A 25901-nucleotide genomic window follows, 5' to 3' on the forward strand; every position below is an offset into this window, starting at 1 on the left:
TATATAAAATATGTCTATATATTATTTAATTACTACAGCAACTTTTTAAAGTGAATAAATACTGTTACATTTCTATTTTGTTATGTGAACGGTGTATACATTTATCATTACTCAACTCTTAACTCACCTATCTCAACTCTGTGTGGTGCCACCCGGGCTATAGCAGGTGACCCCGGCTCTGCCCTGCTCTTGTTCTCCTGTAAGGCGGCGCTAGATCCAGAGTTCATTCCCAAACCAGTGACCACTGTGTGTGCCACTCCAGCCTCTGGGGCATATGGGATAGGTAAACTGATTTCACTTTTGGAGATGTGGCGCTCAGGGCTGGTGGCCTCTCCGTCAGTCTGAATGTCTTTCTCGCTTACAGCCTTCTTGTTGAGGAGGTTACTGATCTCCATTATGTTTCCGATGATCTCCACAGGGCCAGTCAAAGTCTTCTTCCTTGGGGAAAGGTCATCTTTCAGTTTCTTCAGGTATGAGGCTGGGGCCCAGCCCTCTTTACCCTGATACCTGCAACACATTAGTAGCAGTATTATCTTTCCAAACATGAATACTGTGCATTTACCATTCTCATAATGACCACTAGAGGTCAGCATAATGTTTTAAGTAAAATGAAGTCAAATGCTCTTTATTGACACATATCTCCCTTTATGTAAAACGGATGTAACATACACTGATGGACCTCATATATGAACATGTAAATCATATTGCAATGAGGAAATAAAAAAAACTCATGATATGAAACACCATCTTAAAGTAGAAGTTCACTTGCAGAATGAAAATTTCCTAATAATTTACTTAGCCCCATGCCCCAAGATGTTCATGTCTTTCTTTCTTCAGTTGAAAAGAAATTAATGTTTTTGAGGAAAACATTCCAGAATTTTTCTCCATATAGTGGACTTCAATTGGAGACAGTGGACTGAAGGTCCAAATAGCAGTTTCACTGCAGCTTCAAAAGCTTCTACACGATCCCAGCCGAGGAATAAGGGTCTTATCTAGTGAAAAGATCGGTCATTTTTTATTCTGGAGAGAATTAATTTATATACTTTTAACCACAATTCTGGCTGTGAACTTCCATTAAAACATCTCCTTAAATAATGAGGACCAGACTGATTACCTGATGTACCACCATCCCTCCAGGTTCTTCTGGATGACCTCCACGGTTACTCCTTTCTCGAACCCGATCTCATCCTTTCCCTGACTGGTATATGCCTGGACGGTGACATATTTCTCCTCTAAAAAGACAGATAAGGGAAAAAGAATGAGAAAGGACTTTTTTCCTTTGCCTTTTCAGTGGTCTGAAAAGGAGGTTGACAAACAGACTCAAATGCTAACTTTAAAACTTACACATTTTAGAACTTTCTTTGAGAAAAAAAAAGAGCAGAAGTAAACCACAAAGTTTGCAGTAAGACCGTTCCAACACTCACCGTTCACCACAGGAACAATAACACAATCATCTCACAATCTGGCATTAATATTAACATTAACAAATCCTCCATGAGACAGTGGGACTAAAGTAAAAAAAAAGTCTTTAATCTTTCTTTTGACCTGTTAGATTCACCCAGGAAGAGAAAAAAACTGATCATGACCAGTTTAAATACTTCAGTTTTCCATTAAAACCTCTTGAGATCCTATAAAGCATTTCTCTTCTCCAAAAGCTCACATAAAACATCATTCATTGTTTCATCATTGTTTACCTACGACATAACTACGTTTAACATCTACATATCAAACTCTGATGTCTTTTCCTTTGCGACTATAACTTACAGTCTGCAGAGCAATGCTATAATTTTAGATGTACTGAAATAGCAAATAAGAAATAGAAATAGTGCTGATGAAAGATATATTAATAGTGGGAGAATTGTTGAAATAGAAAACCAACAAAAAGAGAGATGAATGTCCCAAATCTAGTTTTTCTAAGCAGTGAATAACTCAATATGCCAACAGCAGATGACATGAGGTCAGGACAGTTAGTCACTCTCTTTCAACACTTAATGCTTTCCCAGCAGGAGACAAGCTGGGAAATCTGATAATTGAACATAAGACAGAAAAGAAACTACCCTGTGCTGATCTCATCCTGAACATCTGACCTAAAACCAACATTAAACAGCTGATCACAGGCATCTCCTTTTGAGCTCCAGAGGGGAAAGTCATAGTGTTTATAGATTAAAGATCTAGTAGAGTAAGAGATTTCAGGATAGAAATGCAACAGCCAAAAAAAAGCCTCAAAAACACATTTTCAGCAGTATTTTTGACTGTTCTGGATGGTGAAAAAAAGGCAGGTGGATCCAGAACACATTACTTCAGTTTTGCATGCACTTGTGGAGCGGTGTGCCAACAAAGGAATTTTCTCCCTCAGCCTCCATGACCTAAAAACCACTGTGATACGTACAAACGAGTTAAAAGAGAAAGAGATTGCGGACACAGATCATTCTAGCTATCACATTGATCTTTCTGAAAAATGCTTGCTTTAGCATTTCATACAAGCTAACCAAAGGCTTTTACAGGATCCAACAGACTCTGTCTGAATCCGAGCTGTTCCCGCTGCTGATTTCTACACTTACTGAATACTTCATCAATAAATGAAAACTGTTCATTTACTCACCCTTTTATCATTCTGAACCCTTTACAACTCTTTGTTCTACCATAAAAACAGACAAGGCTGATTGAAAGTGAATGGTGAGCATGTTTTGTCAAGCTCCAAAAATGATTAAAAGGATCATGTAGCTTTTTGTGCTATATTCAGAATCTACTGAGCACATGTGATAACTCTGTATGAGGATGTTTTATTGATATAATTAATATATTTTATAAACATATTTAATATATAAACATAACATTTTTCTTAAATATACCCCATGTATTTGCGTGTATTCATATATACATGACAAATGCAAACAAAAGCTTTTATTTTTGATGCGATTAATTGTGATTAATTGTTGTACAGCACTAATATGGAAGCATAATACCTATAAATTAAAAATGAAATAATACTGGTGCATTAGGGTGAGCAAACGACAGTATTTTCATTGTGAATCAAATTTGCATGAACTTCCTTAGCTGTAACTGAGGATCCAATGGCATTAAAATAAAAGTTTGGAACCATTATGGTGCATAAGATGTTTGTTTTTTTTTTTTTATTCAAGATCATTAGTGTCTTTCAAGCAACTACTCTGAAACAGTCACTACCTCTGACCTGTTTAGAAGGTTGCAATTTGTGTTTATGGAGAAATACATTCCCTCTAAACCACTGGCTGCTCTTTGTCTCCAGATCATCCGTGGTGCTCTCTGACTCATTAGTATGTATACAGTAAAAAATACAAGATTAAATGCAGTCACACACAGCGAGCCAATGACCTACTTCCACACTTTCCACTGTGAGTTTCCAACAACTTCTCCAATGATGCAGAGCAAAGTAAGAGAGAAATAATGAGGGAAAAGTAGCCACAGAGTTACAGTAACAGTGTCACATTCAATCCGAAACCAGAATTCTTCTCCAAACCTACACGAGTTCCTATCACGAGAAGAAAAAACAATCCATGTAAAATCTGACCACAATTTCATCCAAAGCACCAGTGGTTATTAGTGGTGGTTTCTGAAGAACGGATGTTTGGACACACTCATCCCACAAGATAATAGTGTCAGGAGACATTCACCTACAGTAGTTCCAGACAGGTTATTTTTAATTCCTCTGCCACTAGGGAAAAGCTCTCAGCATATGCTTCCACCAATTCCAGATCCAGTATGCTCTACTTAGCGCCATGTTCATGATGTTCATGGCATGTTTGCATACTCCAAGGCTACACAAATGGAAAACTGCAGGAGTTACAACTCTAAAGCTTGGAGGTCCTTACTTTTTATGACTCAACACGAAACAGCGGATCTCCACGGAGACTCCTCACCATACAAACACACATTTCCAGCAAAGGTCTAGACATTAATCTTCATTTGAGGTCTGGGTGTTTAGAATCAAACACTGTGATTTTGAAAGGTCAAACCTCATGTGTGATTCAACTCATCCTCTACCTAGAGTTTATGTACTGTTTATATCAATTATGTGACAAGTAGCTAAACAACAGGATGCCAGATCTAGCTAAATTCAGCATTCTGAATTCAACATTATGAGATTCTCTCTTTGGCAGAACACCAACAGAAATTTTAAAGAATGTTTTTGTCCAATGGAAGTCAAACAACACTGGACCTCATTGACTTTTGTTGTATGGACAAAATTGTTCAAGATATTGGTGTTCTGTAATAGAAAGAAGGCCATACAGGTTTTGAATGGCGTGAGGTAGACTAGACATACCAACTGCATTTTGATTTTTGGGTGAACTATCACTTTAAACTTTCATTCAGGTACATCCATGTTGCTTATATATTATTGGAGCCCAGTTTGTGCTGATTACAGTGTAATCAGACATCAGCCATTAATATGTTTTTAAAATACTGAAAAAAGCACAAATGTCCGCTGTTGAAAAAAACAGCATATGCTGGTTAGGTAAGTTATGAGCTGGTTAAGCGGGTCCTTAGTTGGTCATGAGCTGGTCCTAAGCTGGTCCTAAGCAAGTAGCTCCTGCTCAGGATCTGCACTGTAAAAAATAAAAAACACAATTTGTTGAGTCAGCTTAAAATAATTTGTTACCCTGCTGCCTTAAAATTTTAAGTTCAGTCAACTAAAATAAGTTTAGTCAACTTGAAATGTTAAGTTGTACTAAGTAACAACTTAGTTATTTGTGTTTGCTAAACTTAACAGATGGGTAAGTAACCCAACTGCCTTAAAATTTTAAGTTGATTCAACTCAAATATCTAAGTTGTCACTTAGTATAATTTAACATTCAAAGCTGAATAAACTTTTTTTGAGTTGACTTAACTTTAAATTTTATGGCAGCCAGGTTACAAATAATTTTAAGTTGACTCAAAAAATTGTTTTTTACAGTGTGCTGAGGACCAGCACCTGACCAGCTTAAACCAGCACGCATTCTTCAAAACCTACCTAACCAGCATACACTGTTTTTTTCAAAAGGGTTACGGCATGTGAAAACTTCTCCAGGGTCCCAAAACAACCTCAGACCCCACAGAGTTAACTGGAATAAAATACGGGTCAGTAAGCTTTAGAAGATTTTGGTCCACCAGCTAAACCAGCAACAAATCAGTACTAACTAGCATAAACCAGTCTTAAGAACAAGTTTCTGGAACTCTGTACTCTGTATTTCAGAATTACATTCTTCAAAACCAGTCTTCATCCTTTATCTTGAAAAAAGCTTATCTATTGTTTTTGTCATCTAAAACAAACTTAATTATCTCATTTTGAATACATACACACATAAACACAAGCAGAGACATCAAGCAAGCAAAGTATAATAAAGATTTCATAATGGCTTGCATATGAAACAGGCCACCCAGCATGCTTTGGATGCAGAAAGAGTGTGTTTGTGTGCATTTCCAAGCTAATCACTGTAAACCAGCACAAACACACAAACGCACCATGCAGATTGGTCACACACGTGAGTGCTTGCATGTGATCAGTCTATGCAGGGCATGCATGAGTGCGTGTGCGTTCACCTCGACTCTGTTGGCGGTTGACTATTCCCCCTAGTGTCCATCTCCGGTCGAGCCTCTTCAGATGAGCCTTACGTCTCTTAGTAACTGACACGGATGAATGAAGGCAGCAGAAAGAGAACAGAGACATGACAAACTCAACATAAATAACTCAAGAGGAACACTGGTATTAGTATAATGAAGACACATTATTATTATATGAAAGAAAAGAGTTTTGTAATTGGTTAGGAGGGTTCTCCGCTTAAACGATGACGGCAAAGCAATGGAGGACTTGGATTAATACATGTGTTATTAGATTTTAGTGGTGCACGTTATACCGGAGGATGGTAAAGTCTGTGTTTTTTTTTTACTTTTTATGGTGTTACAGAATGGAAACTTCATATACAGACGCTTTAATACTCATCAGCTGCAAAGAACTTAAGAAACCGTAGAGGATCTAGTTCAAATAAAGTTCAACCTGCAGCTACATTCAGAAATAAAGCCATTTTGGCCATATGGGAAGGTAAATTGCACCTCTGGATCAATAAATTGTGTGCATGTGTGAGGATGTATCGATCTGTCTAAGACAAAGATAGTAGCGAAAGCTTTATCTCCAGCCTGACCACTCCTAATCTTACATATCAAGCCTTTTAGCAGCATACATTTCAAGACAGAGCTAAAAATGCAGTTGGCTAAGACAGGAAACTCAACCCAGGAAATGCTGATGGCAGCAGATAAATGAAGTGTGGACAGTAGAGGAGGACACATTTATAATGAGACTACAAGGTTCTTTAAGTGTGTTTTATTGCAGCGACATAAATGGGTGTTTCTTCAACTTTGGATAATTTATGTATTAGAAGCTGATGTGAATTCACCATATCAATTTTGGAAATACATGTTATGGAGAATGAATTAACCACATAAATGTTTCGTTTCATTGATTTTTTTGAAAATCTTGAGTAAAAAATGATAGAAACAGTGAGAAAATATTATTGAATTTTTTGTGTAATAATGCCAATAAATGTCGGCGCCAACAGCCTCGTGGTTAGCGCACTGACATATAGCGTTATTACGCCGTCCCGAGTTCGAATCCTGGCCCGTGGACCTTTCCCGATCCCATCCCCTTCACTCTCTCCCACTTTGCTTCCTGTCTACCTAATACACTGTCCTATCTAATAAAAATGCAGAAAATAAATAAATAAATAAATAATAATGCCAATCAATAAAATAGTAAATTTGGTGGGAATTTTTATTAAATAAATAAAAATAAATGAATTAATACATAAAAAATGCTAATGCTAATGCTCATGCTAATAAATACTAAACAAATAAAATAAAAACAACAAATACTGTCAAAAAAACAAACAGAAACAAATCTAAAAGTTTTAAAAGGTCCAAATGGCCAAAAGTTCCCATAGTCGAAGAAGGAGTCAGATTCAATGTGGTGTCCAATTATGATACACTATAAAATACAACCAATATACTAATGCAACCTTTTAGAGAAGTTATCATGTATACTTTCAAAGAAATTATATTAACACTTTCAAGAGATAGGTGTTGATTGTTCAATGAATGCGAAACAGATCACGTTATACTGGTGTTGGTCAAGATTTCTTGGGGAATAACAGTGTTTGTGCACATGTTCAAATGGAAAAAATGAGAGAAAGTATATTTAGTGTGTCCTACCTTCTCCAGATCTAGATGTTCCCAGGTCCAGATCATCTCGGGTGCCGCTCTGAGAGTCCAGGTACGTGGCAGGAACCCAGCCTTGTTCTTCAGCTGTGCTCACAAACCACCAGCCTACAGACACAACAGAAGAAAAAACATAAAATATTATTTTTTACCCAACACAGTGTCAAATACTGAGCTTGCCCATGATTAAAGGATCCTATATTTACACAAAGAAAATGATGCATCCACGCCTTGCAAACAAACACTAATGCACAAACATTTAGTTTTCACTAATCTGATGGGAGGCAATGTTTTGGCTCCAGTCATGCTCACAAACACTCTCTCTCTGGTGTTATTTAGTTTCAGGCGATGTGTTTATGAATTCTGTGCACTTCCTGTGTTGCATTTGGGATCAATTAGACCTGACGCTATCATAAATATCAAAGCGGGTGGACATGGTTTTATTTGTATTCACAGTCAGACATGAGGAAGGTTGGATGTGTCTGACATGTTCTTAGCAGCTAACATGATGACATGTTTTATGGGCTAATATGCATGTGTTTTTGGCCAAAATAACTTCATCAATTAAATTTATGCCTTTCGGTTCCTTCTTCATGTGTCTGAATAAGTGCTGAATTTGTTAAATGTAGTGTCAGCATTATGATTTGTCTCTGAAATGTGGATTATGACAGGTTTTTTTTTCACATTTCCACTATAACTCAAAGATGATTCTGTGCAGCTTTAAAAACATAAAAAGACGGACAAATAAAATTAGTGAAATACCAAGAGAGACCCATACAACCTTCATGAAAAGGTCATCTGGATAAATTAGGTTTTGGAATTAAAATCATACATTTGGCACACTCACATAAAAATATATAGCCAACGTAAGTGAACGTCAGTGGATGAAAATTCCAAACGGTTCTCCAGCTGAAACACAGATTCTTCTGAACGAGCCTGTTGCCAAGGTAACAGAGTATTGCTGGCAAGCTGTTCATAACAGTGTGATGTCATCAGTCAGCAATAATCCAGCTCTGACATCATAATAGTACAGAAGCAGGTCTTTTGACAGGGCGCTAAGTGATTAACACCAAATGTTCTAAACACCACCGTGGGCCAATAATGATGTCAGAACACTCTACATTCCAGAATACACTTATTCACCCACATCAAACATGTGAATAATTATATATGCATTAAATTGACAAAAGTGGCAGTAGTTTGTAAAACCATTTCATAATATTACTGTTTGTGAACAAACTGATGCAACCGTGATGAGCGTAAGACATTTTCCAACCCAAAACTATTGAAAGCTAACACATTTGTTTTTGCAATATGCACTAGATCCTTCAAAACCAAGTTTATTATTTGAAATGACAATTTACTGTAACTTTCCTTTCAAACTATACTTTGTACAATGGCTATGTTATCGTTTACAGTCATGGAATTCTTGTATATCCCTTGCGATGGTGAAGATTTCCGCAGCGACCTGTGGTGGACATAATTATCATCTTCAGTGTGTTGGAAATAGACTGTGGTCTTGTCTAAGACGGTAAACCAAGATCTACATCCAGACCAAAACTCAAGTTGAGACCCAGACCCAGACCATGTTTATGTGGTCTCAAGACCACACGATGAAGACTTCAACGTTGGTATTACGATAATACTAAAAAAAAAAAAAAATGCATCCAAATTCAGTATATGGGACTTTTTGGCTCATTTATCCAGAATATTTACCTCAGATCTCAATTAAAAGTCAAACTTAATCAAGTTTTTGAAATAAATTAATACTTGCATTCTGCAAAGATGCATTAAATTGATCAAAAGTGACAGTAAAGTAATTTCTATCATGACAAATGTACAGATAATTTACTCACCCCCTTGTCATCCAAGATGTTCATGTCTTTCTTTCTTCAGGCGTAAAGAAATTGTTTTTTGATATAATGGACTTCTATGGTGCCCCGAGTTTGAACTTCCAAAATGCAGTTTAAACCATTTAAGGTTAAAAAGGATATAAATTGTAATTTTTTTTAGAAAATAACCAATTGTTTTGCTAGATAAGACACTTCTTCCTCGTTAGAGCCTTTTGAAGCTGCAATTAAACAGCACTTCGGAAGCTTGAACTCGGGGGGCACCATAGAAGTCCATTATATGGAGAGAAATCCTGAAATGTTTTCCTCAAAAAAACATAATTTCTTTACAACTAAAGATAGACATCAACATCTTTGATGACAAGGGGGTGAGTACATTATCTGTACATTTTTGTTCTGGAAGTGAACTACTCCTTTAAACAAATACAGCCTTGGTAAGCAATAGAGACTTCTTTCAGAAACATTAAAAAAGAAAAACTAGGACAGACCCCAAACTTTTGAACAGTAATGTACATTTTAAACCCCAAAGAAACACTGACTCTCATTTCAAAAATTAAATGGTGATGCCAGTAGTTGGAAGACATGCACAGAGACATGAAAAACAAACATGGAAATCAAAAAAATAGTGCTACATTGAAGTCAGTGTGCCAACAGATCAGTACAGTGCTTACATACAGAAATCACAAGATTCATTTGATTCAGATAGACCACACTGATCTGTACCACCCTGACACAGCAGATCTCTCTCAAGACATACACACACACACACACACACAGGAGTATGAATTTGCTAATGAATTTGTGAGAGAGCTGAGAGCAGGTTGTGGCCACCCTGCCTGACTGACCCTCTTTGAATGAGATACTGTCTCCCTGTTTGTGCACACCAGGAACCGTCTACGGCAAGCACAGAGGGTCAATTCAAATAAAATGCAAAATGGCAAGCGTTGCACAGAGTTCAGCCATCACAAAGCTGCTTTTCATTGGAATCGGCTTGTGTTTGTTTATCTATTTTCATATATGCTATAGGTGTGTTTCATCAACCTTCAGTACAACCTTTCGTTAAAAGCTACAAAAATTATTAGTACTTCATGAAAATGATGTTTACACACATACTGTAAGATGAAGGCTCTAGTCTTATGTCTATGCCTAGCATCCACACCAATAGGTGTCAGTATGCATTCAAGACAGCATAAACAAAACGTAAAGGCATTTCAAATACTGGACCTCCAATCAAGCTATAATCAGTATGAACAGTCAGAGAAACTGACTTGGCTCTTCTGATCTGAGTTCAGCTGGGAACTTGGATTGATTCTATGTGTTGTGCCTGCCAAGTTTCAAAGCTAAACTCTTGTTTAACAGACCAGAGACAAATTCTTTCACCAAAACAAAAGACACGCAGAGCTCAAGACAGACAGCAGGAATGCTTCTTTGATGCTGAAACGATGTACTCCTCTGAATTCCTCTGCGGTTCAGGACGTTATGATCATCTCACACAAAAACAGACAACAGAAGCTGTTCTGCTGAGATACAGGTGGGCTAGCTCTTCAAAGCAAAACAGACTAATAAATCTTACACTGCGTATCTGCTTCTGAGAAATGTTTCTTCTGAAAGCTGCATATGTGTGCCATGAACTTCTGATACACATGGTAGGGTAGTAGGTCATGTGAGCTTTTGTTTATGTACACGGTTAGATGAGATGCAGACGTGTTGGCACGACCACAACAATTCTTGTGCAATTCAGAATGTCAACTACTGGCTCAACCAATACTATAAGAGGATGTTGTGTACATTCACTTTTGCTGTATTGAGCAATGTGAGCATTCTTCAAAATGTGTTCTTTTGTATTCAATGAAAGGAAGAACAATAGGTTTGCATTGACAAAAAGATTCATTGCAACTAAAAATGGATTATTTCACTTGATATTTGTGTGTATATACACTATTATCAAAGCAATGCTTGTGTTTGAGCAATTCAACATGTAGCTAAACCAAATGTATGAGTTTTGGATCGCATGTTTGTTTGAGAATTAAAGGGTTAGCTCACCCAAAAATGAAAATTGGCCCATTATTTGCTCACCCCCAAGGCATCCTAGGTGTATATTACTTCCTTCTTTCAGACGAATGCAGTCGGAGTTATATTAAAAATTGTGGGTGTTTCTTTTCAACAGTCCAAAACAAGTCCAATAAAGTGCATCCATCCATAATAAAAAGTGCTCCATACAAAGTGCAACACACAAGTAGTGAAATCAATGCATTTTTATAAGAAAAATACTCATATTTAAAACATAATAATCAAACAAGGATTTGTAAAGAAAAATGTCAGAGGATTATCGATATAGGATTTTCGATGGACTGGTTTTCCTTTGGTAAAGTAAGGAAACTTTGCTTCGTTTGCTCCTGTAAACAAATACTGTTTTTTTCGCAAGACTCACAGGCGCATGCGCTATGTATAAGTTCTACGTCATTCACCTGGAGTTGCTTCTGTGCACAACTGTTAGCACAAGCAAGATTAAAGTGATTATTATGTTTCAAATGTGGATATTTTTCTTACAAAAAAACATCAATTTGCTGCAGGAATTCTTTATTCATACCCCAGATCTGTGTGAGGCACTTTTAATTATGGATGGATGCAATTTATTGGACTTGTTTTGGACTGTTGAAGAGAAACACCCACCGATTGTCATTATAAAGCTTGGTGGAGCCAGAACAAATTTTAATAACTCTGATTATATTTGACTGAAAAAGAAAGGTATATACACCTAAGATGCCTTGAGGGTGAGTAAATAATAGGCAAATTTTCATTTTTAGGTGTACTAACCCTTTAACGGCCAATTTAAAAACAATCATAATTTATGCAATTCCCTTTGCTGCCACTAGGAGCAAAGAAACAACAAACATTACCAATCACGAATGAATGAAAGCAGCAGTGAAGCTGCAGCTGTTCAGTCAAATCAGCTCACTTTTAATCACTTTTCACACACTCACCTGTTTTTAATTGTTTTGTTTAGCTTTTAGTTTGAAAGTATTTCGACAAAAACAGCAGTATATACTGTAATATACTAAAAGTCTGAAAATGAAGACTTGATTATGATGTCATAATACCCTCACACAGCGCCTTAACCAACATTAATGTGTTTCAGACATTTCACCCCCCCCAGTCCTCAATATTTGGCCATATCCTGCAGAATGCCACTTTTTGGTTTGAGCTTGTGTGATATAAGTTTGATGTTCAGCTCTGATGATCCAAAATACAAATACATTTCAAAATACAAAAACACGGAAAGTAAAGGCAAGAACCGTGAGTGGCTGAACGAAAAAGACAAAGACAAAGACAAAAGAGAGAGTGAACAGATGTTTGGCCTAAACTTCAAAGCTGAAATTTTCACCACACATTCCCTCCATCCACACCAGCTAGACGGAGAAAAAAAAAAAAACAGACAAGCAAAAATACATGTGCCTTTCACTTTTTTATTTTGGAGCTGAAGTAGCAAACAAAAATTAAAACATGAAACAGAATGCAGAAGAGAGCAGAGCCGAGAGCAGAATGCTTAAAATAGGTCCAAAAGTTAAAAAAAAAAAAAAAACAACAGTTCCAAATGGAACACGTTGTTTTTATTAACTTCACACTCAGGCCTGCAATCATTCTTGACAGAAGAGAGAGAGTGAGAGAGAGAGAGAGAGAGAATCAAGTTTACTTTGAACTACTGCAGGCAAAAAATATCTCTTAAAACATTCTGCAATTATTTACTTTACAAAGTGATTAACTTTACAGTTACTTCATAAAACCATTATATACTTTGCATAAGCTCAGATGTACTCAAATTATATTTGTTAATATACAACAAGATTTAGATTAGATTTGATATTACAAAAGATTTCTATATATATATATATATATATATATAAAAAAAAAAAAAAAGTCCTTTTGAGCCTTCGAAATATACTTTGAATTCAGCTTTGCCATCACAGGCAATATAAAGATATTTTAAAATAGAAAATAGTTTATTTACAATCCTATTTCACTTAATCATAATATTTATTTGATTAATTTTTCAAATAAATGCAGACTTGGTGAGTATAAGAAACTTCTTTCAAAAGCACAAAAATTAAATAAATAAATACAGCTTACTGGCTCTAAACTTTTGAAACATACTGTTGAGTATTGGAATCAATCAGTTCCATTATGATTAGGAACAGCAGTAAGCAGCAAGGCAAAAAAAAAAAAGTTTTAGAGCAGAGCATTTATCTTTCATTAATAATAAAATGTTTTATATTTGACATATGCATTTGGAATGCCAAAAAGAATCGCTGTCTGACTTATTTTTACCACAATATTATCTCTCAGTATAACTGCCTACAATAAAATGTCACATGTCTGATTAATACTCCAACAGAGCTCAGGTTGAAATCACTGGAAGGATATTTCAGCTGACATTCTCTAAAATCCAGGCCAGCACAGTGTCTGGCCTACATTCGGTCACACTCAAGTTCTTTCCTCAAAAGCTAGAGTATCAGGTTTTGGGCTTAGGACCAAAATGGGCTGTGTGTAATCTGACAAAGCCGAAGCGGTGGAGGGGGCTCTCTTTGGTCTGAACTTCAAAGGCTGATGATGTCGGTCGCTCATGCACACTGATCTGAGATCACTGTTGTGGTTTTTATTTCGAGAGCTCCAGTCGTTGAGATTTGTTCAGGAACAGCTGGTCTTAGATCAGCATAAACATGTTATTTCTATCCTGGACTTGTTTTCCTGGACCGGTTCACTGAACAGAGAGTGATGTTTTTGAGGAAACTGGCAAGTACGGTCCAGGAAAGTAATCAGTGAGAAAACTATGGAGATCTTCAGGAACAAACAAGATGAATCAAAAACACACACATGACAAACAAAAAAGCACAGCATTTGAAAATGAGTGCATACAGATGTGGAAAGTCACGAGGATGAGAAAATGATGACAGAATTTTCTCTTTTGTGTATGTAAACATGAAAAATAAAATTAATTAAAATTCCAGTGTTTTGGACTCCATTGACTTTCATTATAGGGACAAAAACAGAGGAAGAAGAACACATGTTAGAAGGTAAGTTGGGGACCATTGTTATTTTTAAGGTTGAAAGTCTGGATACTGATTGATTTTCCTTGCCATACTATCATAGAAAGAAATAAATGTATTGATTTTCAAAATGAAAATACCCCCATGTCATCAAAGATGTTAATGTCTTTCTTTCTTTAGTCGAAAAGAAATTAAGGTTTTTGAGGAAAAAATTCCAGGATTTTTCTCCATATAGTGAATTTCAATGGGGATCAAGGGGTTGAAGGTCCAAACTGCAGTTTCAATGCAGCTTCAACGGGCTCTACAGGATCCCAGCCGAGGAATAAGGGTCTTATCTAGTAAAACTATCGGTCGTTAAAAAAAATATATAATAAAAAATTACATCGTTTTTAACCACAAATGCTCATCTTGCACTAGCTCGACCTCATGCATTATGCAGTTACGTTGGAAAGGTCACACGTGCCGTAGGTGGAAGCACCAACCCAGTGTTTACAAAGCGAACGTGCAAAGAAAGTCAAACGCCCTTTACAAAAACAGGTAAAACAACAATGTTGGACAATTTTAAAGTTGGAGGAGAAAATTAGTGAAGACACGGATCGCAAAGCTAGTGCAAGATGAGCGTTTTTGGTTAAAAAGTACATATATTTTAATTATTTTTTTTTTCACTAGATAAGACCCTTATTCCTTGGCTGGAATTGTGTAGAACCTTTTGAAGCTGCGTTGAAACTGCAATTTCAAACCATTGCATACCACTGGGGTCCACTATATGAAGAGAAAAATCCTGGAATGTTTTCCTTAAAAACCCTAATTTCTTTTCGACTGAAGAAATAAAGACATGAACATCTTGGATGACACAGGGGTGAGTAAATTATCAGGTCATTTTTATTTTGGAAGTGAACTAATCCTTTAAAGCCACGACAGCTTCCATTTCAGCTTTGCGGCCTTTTTACTATCAAGACTTTTGTCTTAATGACAAAGAGACCCCTGAGAGGGGTAACACCAGGTTTATAAAGATCCTTTCAGACGCCCTTAGAGCTACATGCAAACGAAAGTTTGAACTCTTTGGTCCAGGTTCAGCATGGCTCTCCACGGACCGGATCTCCAATGGGAGCGAGGCCAAGACAAACTAGTCTACCCGAGGCTGTGAGCAGCTCTCTATTGATTCTGTTTCAGTAAGCGGGGGTTACTGGCTGAATGAATGGACCCAGGGGAGAGAGAGGCGAGAGGATGGGAGGGAACCTCACAATATTGATGGCACAGAGCAATTTTCATAGTAGAGCATTGTTCAGGAAGCACAGCAGCCTTGGGAAAATGATAGTAAGGACATTGTTAAAATAGTCCATGTGACATCAATGGTTGAACCGTAAAGTTATGACACAGAAGAGAAGAAATTGTTGAATAAAGTCATTATTTTTGTTTTTGGTTGATCCACTAATGTCACATGGACTATTTTAACAATGTCCTTACTACCTTTCTGGGCCATAAAACCTTTAAGTTGCATTGTTGTTTATGCAGGGTCAGAAAGCTCTGGCATTTCATCAAAAATATCTTAATTTGTGTTCTGAAGATGAACGACATGAGTGAAGATGTGGCATACTAGGTTTAACATCAGTAATAGTTAACAGCATTTACATAGAATCTATTCCACAAATAACCATCAAATTTATTTGGAGGTTTTGTTTCAAAACGTCCTTGTTTCGTGGAAGAATAGCATAAAATAATGACAAAAACAGCACGCTGACCTATAAACTTGATTGCTTTGACTGTGTTATCTATATTACAGGCATTCAGCGAAAGCTTCTGAATGCATTCTGCTGGTGTTGGTTTGGTGCGTGACACTGTAACCACTCTGTAAGACTCTGAGGCCCTGCAGGATCCATTAGCCTATTATGGAACTAAGGACAAGGGGGATTTTTCCACCGTTCCCTCTCCATGACCTAGAGGGAAGCCAGAGCAGGCCGACTTCTGCCAATCGCTTCTTATAAACGCAATTTCAGCCACATTAAAAAGTTGGTTTGAATGATATCCAAAGGTAATAAATATGCTGCCTCTGACAGATACACTAGGGTAGTCATTTAATACTATAGTACAAAAATATGGAAGCCTGCTGAAGAGATCGTAGTTTGGAGGATGGGCTTCTAGTGCTGAGATATCAAGCTGCTGCAGCTCATCTTCAATTTCAGTAAGTGCTTTGAACATTTGAGAATTTCTGGAGTCAACAGAGGACAGGCGGTTCACTCCAGGAATTGGCCTAGGCTGCCTTAAGTTGATTTAAAGGAATAGTTCACTCAAGAATAACAAGTCTGTCATCATTTGTCCACCTTCACAACAGCTCAAACATGTATGGCTTAGTTTCTTCTGGGTGAGCTGGGTGAGCAATTCCTTCAAACAATTCTCTGTTTAGATTCCATTCTTTTCTCAATCAGACACTCTCTGCTTCTGTTTCTCAAGCTCATTAATCCTGTAGCCCTGCGTGGTTCGTCTCTTCCCAACCAAAGTGAAGTTGTCATGCTTTGCCTGCACTGTAAAACAGCTGGAGTTCAACTAGGGCTGAGGAAGCCAAGTGTTCCTTACTTAACCACATTCTGAGCAAGAGTCTTACGCCTGAATCTCTCGGAATCTTTTGTGATTAAATTGTGCTATTGTGAGAATCAATGAGAATAAGTCAATGTAGCTGAAAATCTACTCTGCTTAGGTATAGAGTAAAGGGCAGTCACATTAAGAGCGATAAAAAATAATCATGAAATGTCTTTCAGATTTTCCTTTTTTCCAGCTGATGAACACTGCTGTGAAAAACTACTTTTAAAAGTAATGCATTACAATATTGCGTTACTCTTTGAAAAAAACATTCTAAAAAATGCTGGGTTATTTTTTTAACCCAAATGCTGGGTTCAGCGCGTTGGATCATTTTATTGGGTTAATTTTAATATTTTTACCCAGGTGCTGGGTACAAATGCTGGGTTCAACTTGTTGGATCATTTTATTGGGTTATTTTTTTTATATATATATATTTTTTACCTAGGCGCTGGGTAGTTTATCTGTAGCTAAGTTGCTGGGTCATTTTTAACGCTGGGTTATTTTTTTCTACTCAACCGCTGGGTTAAGCCTGTCTCTACCGAAACAGCCCAGCTGCTGAGATACAGTCAGTCAGAGCTTTTTCATTTAATTTCATTTCATTTATAAAGTCTGTAAATAGTATTATTTTACGCAACACAACATAAGGACGAGATTTCAGTCAGCTGCGTCAGCACCGGTTGTTTTGCAAGATGGAAACACCTTTTGCCTTGCATAAATTAAATGGGTTTTATTCATTATTGCACTGAGTTTAATCTTAGAATATGTTCTCTAATGTCAGTACTATTTGTTTATGGGCAGGTTTTGGAGTCAGTTACGGCATCTTTCAGCTACGAGTGAAACGCAAGGCCGTGGTCTGAAGTTCACGGTTAACCCGGCGAACAGCAGCCCTTCATCGGCTTAGATTTCGGCAACAAGCCGGCATGAGAATTAGCGCTCTTTCTGTAAAAAGCAAATACAGAAAACGGTTTAATACACTCAAATTAAAAATTCTACTTTTAAATGTTACATTTTTTATATCTAAAATGCTTGTTAAACTAGTTCAAATGTATGCAGTATTATAAACTATGCTGTATTCACCCAAATAAATTAAATTTGTCCATGTGTTGTTGCTTAATAATAAATGTTCATTTTTTGATTATTGCTATTGCCTCTAGAAATTCTGTGTGTTTTTATAAGTTCCAGTCCATTTTAAACCAGCAATACAATAATTTTTAAAAATAGTTGACTTAAAAAAAAATAACCCAACATGTTTGGTAAAAACATTTAACCCAACCAGCTGGGTCAAAATAACCTAACATGTGTTCTGTCCAATATTTACCCAGTGCTGGGTTGCCAAATAACCCAAGTTGGGTTGCTTTTAACCCAGTGTTTTTTAGAGTGTAATTGCCTTACTAAGTTACTTTTTATGGAAAGTAATGCATTGTGTTACTTTTCGTCATTTAGGCTGGGCTTGCTTATTTGAAAAACGTAACTCAGATACTTCATTGTAAATGAAAAGTAATCAGTTACTTTACAAGTTACTTAAAAAAGGTAATCTGATTACATAACTCAGGTTACTTGTAATGCGTTACCAACACTGCTGATGAATAATAAAAACACTGACAGTCAGCCTAAATCCAGCAAGTTTAAAGAATATATGTGACCATAGACTACAAAACCAGTTATAAGGGTCAAATTTTCGAAATTAAGATTTATATGTCATATAAAAGCTGAATACATAGGCTTTCCATTAATATATGGTTTGTTAGGATGGGACAATATTTGGCTGAGATACAACTATTTGAAAATCCAAATATTGAGAAAATCACCTCCAAATGAAGTTCTTAGCAATGCATATTACTAATCAAAAATTCAGTTTTGATATATTTGCAGTAGGAAATGTAAAAAATATCTTCATGTACCATGATCTTTACTTTTTTTTTTTACTATTTTTTGGCATGAAATGAAAATCAATCATTTTGACCCATACAATGTATTGTTGGCTATTGCTACAAATATACCTGTGCTACTTAAGACTTGTTTTGTGGTCCAGGGTCACATTTAACTTTATAGTCCTATGGTGTGGCTCCTAATAATTAGCATTATAGTACTGTTCTTTTGGCATGGCTATTCTATGATGGTCTAATGCATTCTAGCTCTGAGTATTCCATATCCTCTGCATATTCTGGAAAAATTGGCCAATATGTTGCCATTGCATAACCAAAATTCTACAAAGAAAGAAAACATGTGTCTGAATTTACAGCTTGAAAACACCCAAAGTCAATAGAAAAGGCAGCAAACAAACTTGAAAATAAAGCGTCTCACAGAGAACACCCAAGAGACAGAGTCTAGACTAGTTTAGACAAAGCATTATGAAGGTCAAGCCCTCTTTGAGTTGGTCTTACTCAATGATGTTGTTAAGTTCAAATAGGTTTACTGGATCTTTGCTCATCCTGACAACTCCTGCTAATCCTCCCCACCCTCTTCTGTATGATTTAAACAAAAAGATAAAATGATTACTCACAGCAGCAAGATGCTAGCTCTTAAGAGTCTGCTTTTTATCATTGCTAGCTCTCTGGATGTGCAAACAACACTATGTTCAAATGTTTGGCAACCATGCCTACAGTTCATAACACTGGAAGAGTCGATGTTTAATCTCTACTGTACAAGGCTACGAGATACACCAGCATGAACAGTTTGCACTAAGTTTGAACATTTACAGCATTAGCAAGGGCATTCATTTGGGAAAATAGTAACCAAAGGCTTTCTTTCAACACTTTCCATTGTTGTTGTCAGTCTCTGCATTCAACATGAACTCTAACGGTGTGACCATGATCGATTAGCACATGTTTCCACCCACAGACTTCACATGCCTATCTCATGGGCATTCACATTAATCTAGCCTGCATCCCAGAGATCTAAAGGGGGTTCAGACCGACCAACCGCCAAGAAAACTGGCCATACGACACCTCCAGGTGGAGCCAAGAGCCAGACTGTAGATTTACAGGGAGAGGGGGATGCCAGAAGAGGAAACCAGGGGATCTTAAGGACAAAGACCAAAGGAGGAGTTACACATCAAAGAGGAAGAATGTATCAGAAAAGACGAGGAGGCTAAACACAGAGCAGCTTGACATTTTGATCACTGAGCATGTGAAAGCATTCAAGTGTGGAGGCAACTCTACGTGTTTGTGGTTTGTGTATACACAAGCTTTCGCCAATAAAAACCACGTGGTAAGCCAATTAGCTCTAGAGTGTGTAAGAGACTCACCGCTTTCGCTCTTCTCGATTACGTCCACCGTCTCTCCAGCTTTCAGGCTGATCTCAGAGTTCTCCTGCCGCTCGTAGTTGGCCACCACCACATACTGCTCCAGCACCATGGGCTCACTGCTGTCCAGTCCTGCCGGCGAAGGGAAGAAACAGGCTGTCAGCCACCGTCCCGCCATCCCCGCACTTCCCCCTCCAACCCTGCCCTGCAAGCGACCTCCGGCTTGACCCCTGTACACCGCCATCCGCACTCCGCAGCCTAGCGCAAATCGAACTCCTGCTGACTGTGCATGCTCCGCAACGACAGGCCATTTAGACGAACCTTCGCCCTCGCTGGACGCGCATTTGAATGGGGGGAAAGGACGATTACAAAAAAGCAAGGCGAGGTAGACTTCCTTCAGGGACTCGAGAGCTCGATAGGGTCTTGGTGATGCTGGGTCTCCATAATACAGTGAAGTTTTTTGGGAGGAAACAGGGAGGAATGTAAGGAAGGGAAAAGAGGCTGGGAGAGAGCTGTTTACGGTTGGGGACGTGACTCGCGAGTGGAGGGATAGAAAGTTTTTCTTCAACAGACGAGCAAGAACAGGCCTCCCTCCCTCTCTCCTCCCTCCCTCATTCTCTCTCTCCGTTTCCTCCTCCCATCTGGCTGAAACGGGGAGAGAGAAAAACGCCAATCAGGGTAGACTGCTCTCCAAGCCTTAAATAGAAACATATGAGTGGGCCGAGTTAAGAGAGAGAAGCTGTGTTTATGTGAATCGCAAAAAGAAAGCATTTCAGCTGGGGTTAAGCCACGCTCTCTTGCTCTGTCCTTCTTTCTTTCTTTCTGACAGTCTCTTGAACCTGTTCTTCTTCATCAGTGACTTAAAGGAATCATTCAGCCAAAAAAGAAAAATCTGTAATTATTTATTCCGCCTTATGTTGTCCTATATGTCCTATTAATGTATAAATTACTTCCACATGAATTGATCAAGAAGTGACTGTAAAGTTGATGTTTAGACTGTTGCATAAACAATCTATTTCAAACTCTCTTCGTTTGAACGTTCCATTCATCATAGAATCTTGGAAAAAAATATTTTATATATTTAAGTATTAAGCAACTGTTTTCAACATTGATAGGAATGTTTCTTTAACACCAAATCAGCATATTACAATGATTTCTGAAGGAACAAGTGACACTTAAGACTGCTGCTTTGCCTTCACAGATATAAATTAAATTTTTATATTTTATTAAATTGTAATATTATCTCACAAAATTACTATTTTACTGTTTTTGATCAAATAAATGCAGCTTTGGTGAGCATAAAGGCCAATTCACAATGCTCTAATAGATGCAGACGAACAGCAACAGTCACTGGATTACAGTACGTCGCTTTTCAGACATTACAAAACCCAACAAATGCTGATTCAACACGTTCAGTCTGTGAAAACAAGTGACGACCAACACTAATACATGCAGACAGGGTTAAAACACTGATTTGACGAAACCAGACAAACATGTCTGTTGCTGTTTGTCTGCGTCTGTCAGTCCCTTAAGAAACTTAATTCAAATATGTTTTAAAAAAATCATTTTTTGTAGTGTCTTTTTCATGGAATATCCTGTTTAACTAAGAAATATATCACATTACAGCAATAAAATAGACTGAACATGCTCTTTGATGTTGTTTTTAAACTAAAATATCCAAACTATAACACATCAAACATGTCTGGCTTTTGCATTCCAAGGCTTTCTGCATATAGTTGCTAAAACTTCAAGTGCTGTATTTTACTTCTGAGAACTATTTTTGTAGTTTCGTTATATGTGCTTGAACTTCAAACATTGTGTGGTTGCCTTCTCTCCGTTTTTCTCATGGTGTGGTCTTCTGGAAGCTAGAGGCTTTTAATAGGAAATGTTTCAAATGTTCTTACAGAAACATAAAATGTATCATTTTTAACAAATTAGCCAAAGCGGTGGTGAGAAGATTTGTTGCACCTTGTGCAAGCACACAAACATGTCCTATGGTGTTATATAAGGGATAGTTCACACAAAAATGAAAATTCTGTCATTAATTACTCACCCTCATGTCGTTCCAAACCAGTAAGGCCATCGTTCATCTTCAGAACACAAATTAAGATATTTTTAATGAAATCCAAGCTTTCTGATCCTGCATAGATAGCAACACAACTGACACCTTTAAGGCCCAGAAAGGTAGCAAGGACATTGTTAAAATAGTCCATGTGAAATCAGTGGTTCATGCGTAATTTTATGAAACTATGAGGTGCATGGTAGTTGCGTTGCTCTCTATGCAAGGTCAGAAAGCTCTGAGATTTCACAAAAAAAATGTCCTAATTTGTGTTTCAAAGATGAACAAAGGTCTTACGGGTTTGGAACAACATTTTTGGGTGAACTATGCCTTTAAAATGTCTTATTTGGACACAAACCACGGTAAATCCATGAATTATGTGCCCAACATATGGGTCATTCTATAACTGTGGGTACATCTCATGTTCGTGAAGTATATTTTTAATATATTTTCATCAATATAAAGCCCCAACGCTTAATTTTCTAGTACACAATTATATTTTTCCCAATCACACTAGTAAATGTAGAAAAATCCATATCTTTTGTTCACAAATGATGTTCATATCACATACAACCATGGTATTCAGCTGTCCGATTTTGTAAAGTTCCTCATTCTGTTCTGCATTTAAGCATTAAAATGACCTCAAATATAAATTAATTTCATAGTTTTGCCTTCAGTTAGATTAGGTTATCAAGAAATGTGGGTGTGCGCTTCAAAAATAATAAGTGTTTATTGTGATATCACTTGTTTTCATTTGTGTCCAAAAAAAAAACAGAGTCAACTAAGTTATTCACTAGAAAACCCCCCCTCAAAAAGGAATAGTTTGTTCGATTCTCACATAATTCGCACAGTATGATGATATTTCCTCTAGAACCACATGGATGAAACACTAAATGTTATGTAGTATTGGTTAAACTAGTAAACCCATGTCAGGAGTGGATTAATTGACTGTCAACAGTGTTACACAGTTATCATTGCTGCAAATTTGAACATGGCGATTTAAATAAAACTTATGTCTTGTTTATAAAAATATATTTCTAAACATACCATATGTTTAGTAGTTCTAGGCTTCCATGTTGAGTATATGTCCAAAACACTAAAAATGTCAACTAAGTTACCTGTCAACTGTAGCAAACATAGATGGTATTTTATGCACGTATTCCTACAGATCACCTTAATTATAGAATGAACCATATGTTAATACCAAGGTATACTGTATGAAAACACTTTGATATTGGCATTTGATGTTGTCACTGTACCATAAAGTTTGCTTATTAATAACGTTTATTAACAAATTGTTCCCATATTACTGAACGTTTTGTACCGAACAAATCTAACATAAAATCAGGTCTTGTATTCACAGTCACTGTCAAGCTGTCTTGATGCCAGCAGCGTGTTTGTTTTGCTAGCGCAATGTGTTTCAACACTATGAGCTTTTAAATCAGGATTACTTGGGAATCCTTTGAGTGCTGATGCTCAGTGCTGTGAGAGGCGAGAGAGCAGTAGTTCTGTATCTTGTCACTATCACCATCGGATGGAACAAACTAATTAGCGATACCTCACACTTCATGGCGCCATGTCATGCTAACATGAAAACATACTGTATAACTTAACTGAATGCTTGCAGCTGTGCTGAAGTGAACTGTGAAATATATTTCTGACATTTTAACGCTGTTTGTGCCAATCGCAGAAATATTTAACTTCAATCTGACAGTCACCACAACACCACAAAGAACACAGTGCTAATTCCAAATTTTCCGTTAGCATCCGTTTACAGTCAGCTTACCCCTGCGGAAAAATCCATCACAAGCCAGTAGCTGTTTTCTTGTCTAAACTGGACGTTAGCTAGTCCACGATGGTTGACCAGCTACACAAAACCTGATTTGACTAGCTAAAGACTAGCTAATGATGGAATATGAATGTTTTTACAAAGCACGTACACAAGTAAATACTGTGTTACATAATCAGTGTGTTTTCTTTATTCCGCAGTAAATTGCCCAATTATGATGGGTGTGTGATGATCCTGGTAAAAAAAACCACACTCCACATGGGCTGTAGTTCTGTGAGCGTCAGCATTTTTTTTTCCAAAAACAGAGTGCATTCTTTTCTGAAATGTTTATTTGCAGGCCGTCGTCTGTAAGACTTCCCCGGAGAGCACTGAGAGGAGACCACAAGCGCTCATGTCATGTTTTACATCCTCTGTTTTTACACTGAACGTCTTCCTATTCGCTGCAAGGCTTACGACACCTATTCTAAACATTTCACCTTCTAGCATAAACTTCATAAGCCACATTCAACCTGCAGGCCTACGAGATCTGTTTTGGAACCATGAAAAGTCTTACATCCTTATGTAAATGTCTTAGGAAAACAGTTTATGTCTCTTTAGCCAGTTAAATTCCCACAGACATGCACATGCACACACTACTTGCCTATTGCATGGACTTGTCCTGAAGTAAAAGTCATATACCATTATATTAATTTCAAAAGTTAAATTCTGGATTGCTCACAACAGACTCACTGTTGTATCGTGATTAAAGCTGTGTATTATGTTGCATTTCCTAATGGAGTTACCAGCCAAATAGTGATTAATGGCTTTTCATGTCTTTGCCAAAGTCATAACATTTGGCACTTGATGAGTGTTGATTTTGGACCTTAGGCAAGAGCTGTTTTAGGAACTGTTCTTGTAAAAACTAGAAAATAACCACATTACTTGCAAAAGGAAAAGTGACAGACAGTGCATACACACATATAAAGCATATCTACCTGAGGCCTCAGACTTGGTTGGACTGTCCTGAAGGCCATACATCCAAACTGAGGGCAGCGGAAAAGAGTGGAGAGAGGAAAAAACAGAGGAAAAAAGGAGTACAAATGTTAGTCAGAACAGAGGGGAAAAAGACACAACAGCCAACATTGCATGTTTTCATCAAAGCTGCAAAATCCAGCCAAAAGTAACAATTTGTCAGCACTACAGTACAGCTCACTTCCTTCGAAATCTGTGACTTACTATATGCACAGACCATTAGCATTAGCTTTGAAATTAGCAAAAAAAAAAATTAGAAAGTTTCCTAGTTATAGGGAACTTTAAGTAATTGAATAAAAATGTAAGAAATTATATATATTATAGAAAATGAATTTTATTTTACAATTCTGAATTTTTTTCTCACAATTGCGAGTTTGCATCTAGCAATTCTGACTTTTTTTTTTTCAGAACTGAGATATAAACTCGCAGTTGCAACTTATAACCCTGATAGCACACATACATCTCGGAGACGTCTATTTGACGTCTGAATTTATATCTGCAAGACGGATTTTGCTCATCTGCAATACGTCTATTGGATGTTTCCTATCAGATATCAAACAGACGTCTATTAGATGTCTTTAAAATGTTTATGATTTAGAATGTATGTAAAACTGACATCTTACAGATGTCTACCAGACGTTTGTACACAGCAGATGCTTTCCAGATCAAGAGATCTTTAACAGACATCTTGCAGACGTACGTGTGACGTATCTGCGAAAGTCGGAATTGTGAGATAAAGACTTGCAGTTTTAAAAACGAAAATATTTTTTCTCACAAATGTAAGATATAAACTCGCAATTGCGAGAAAGAAGAAATGTGAGTTAAAACTTGCAATTCTGAGAAAAGAGGTCAAAATTGTGATATAAATTCGCAATTTCAAGTCATAACGTCAGAATTGTGTGATATAAGCTGGCACATCTGACTTTTTTCTCAGAACTGGATAATATATACTTGAAATTGTGAGTTATAAAGTCAGAATTGTGAGACAAAAACGTGCAGTTTTGAGAAATAAGGTCAGAATTGTGAAATAAACTCGCAATTTCAAGTCATAACATCAGAATTGCATTATATTAACTTGCACATCTGACTTTTTTTCTCA

The 25901-nt window shown here is 37.1% G+C and overlaps 1 protein-coding gene across 6 annotated transcripts in view; it reads right to left on the reverse strand.

Annotated features, from left to right (window-relative positions):
• The window catches only part of sh3pxd2aa (SH3 and PX domains 2Aa), a 125234-nt gene that overhangs the window by 9816 nt on the left and 89517 nt on the right, over positions 1–25901 (reverse strand). For 2 of the 6 annotated variants that reach the window (XM_051137570.1, XM_051137477.1), the window contains exons 7-12: positions 24766–24813; positions 19947–20075; positions 7222–7335; positions 5560–5643; positions 1115–1232; positions 128–507 (exon numbers count right to left, since the gene is read on the reverse strand). In XM_051137570.1, the coding sequence (XP_050993527.1) occupies positions 128–507; positions 1115–1232; positions 5560–5643; positions 7222–7335; positions 19947–20075; positions 24766–24813 (873 nt within the window). The remainder of the gene's footprint in view (positions 1–127; positions 508–1114; positions 1233–5559; positions 5644–7221; positions 7336–19946; positions 20076–24765; positions 24814–25901) is intronic. The other 4 variants (XM_051137723.1, XM_051137645.1, XM_051137851.1 and 1 more) reach the window with 2 other exon arrangements.

This window comes from Labeo rohita, chromosome 1 (genome assembly GCF_022985175.1).
Source record: "Labeo rohita strain BAU-BD-2019 chromosome 1, IGBB_LRoh.1.0, whole genome shotgun sequence".
NCBI lineage: Eukaryota > Metazoa > Chordata > Actinopteri > Cypriniformes > Cyprinidae > Labeo > Labeo rohita.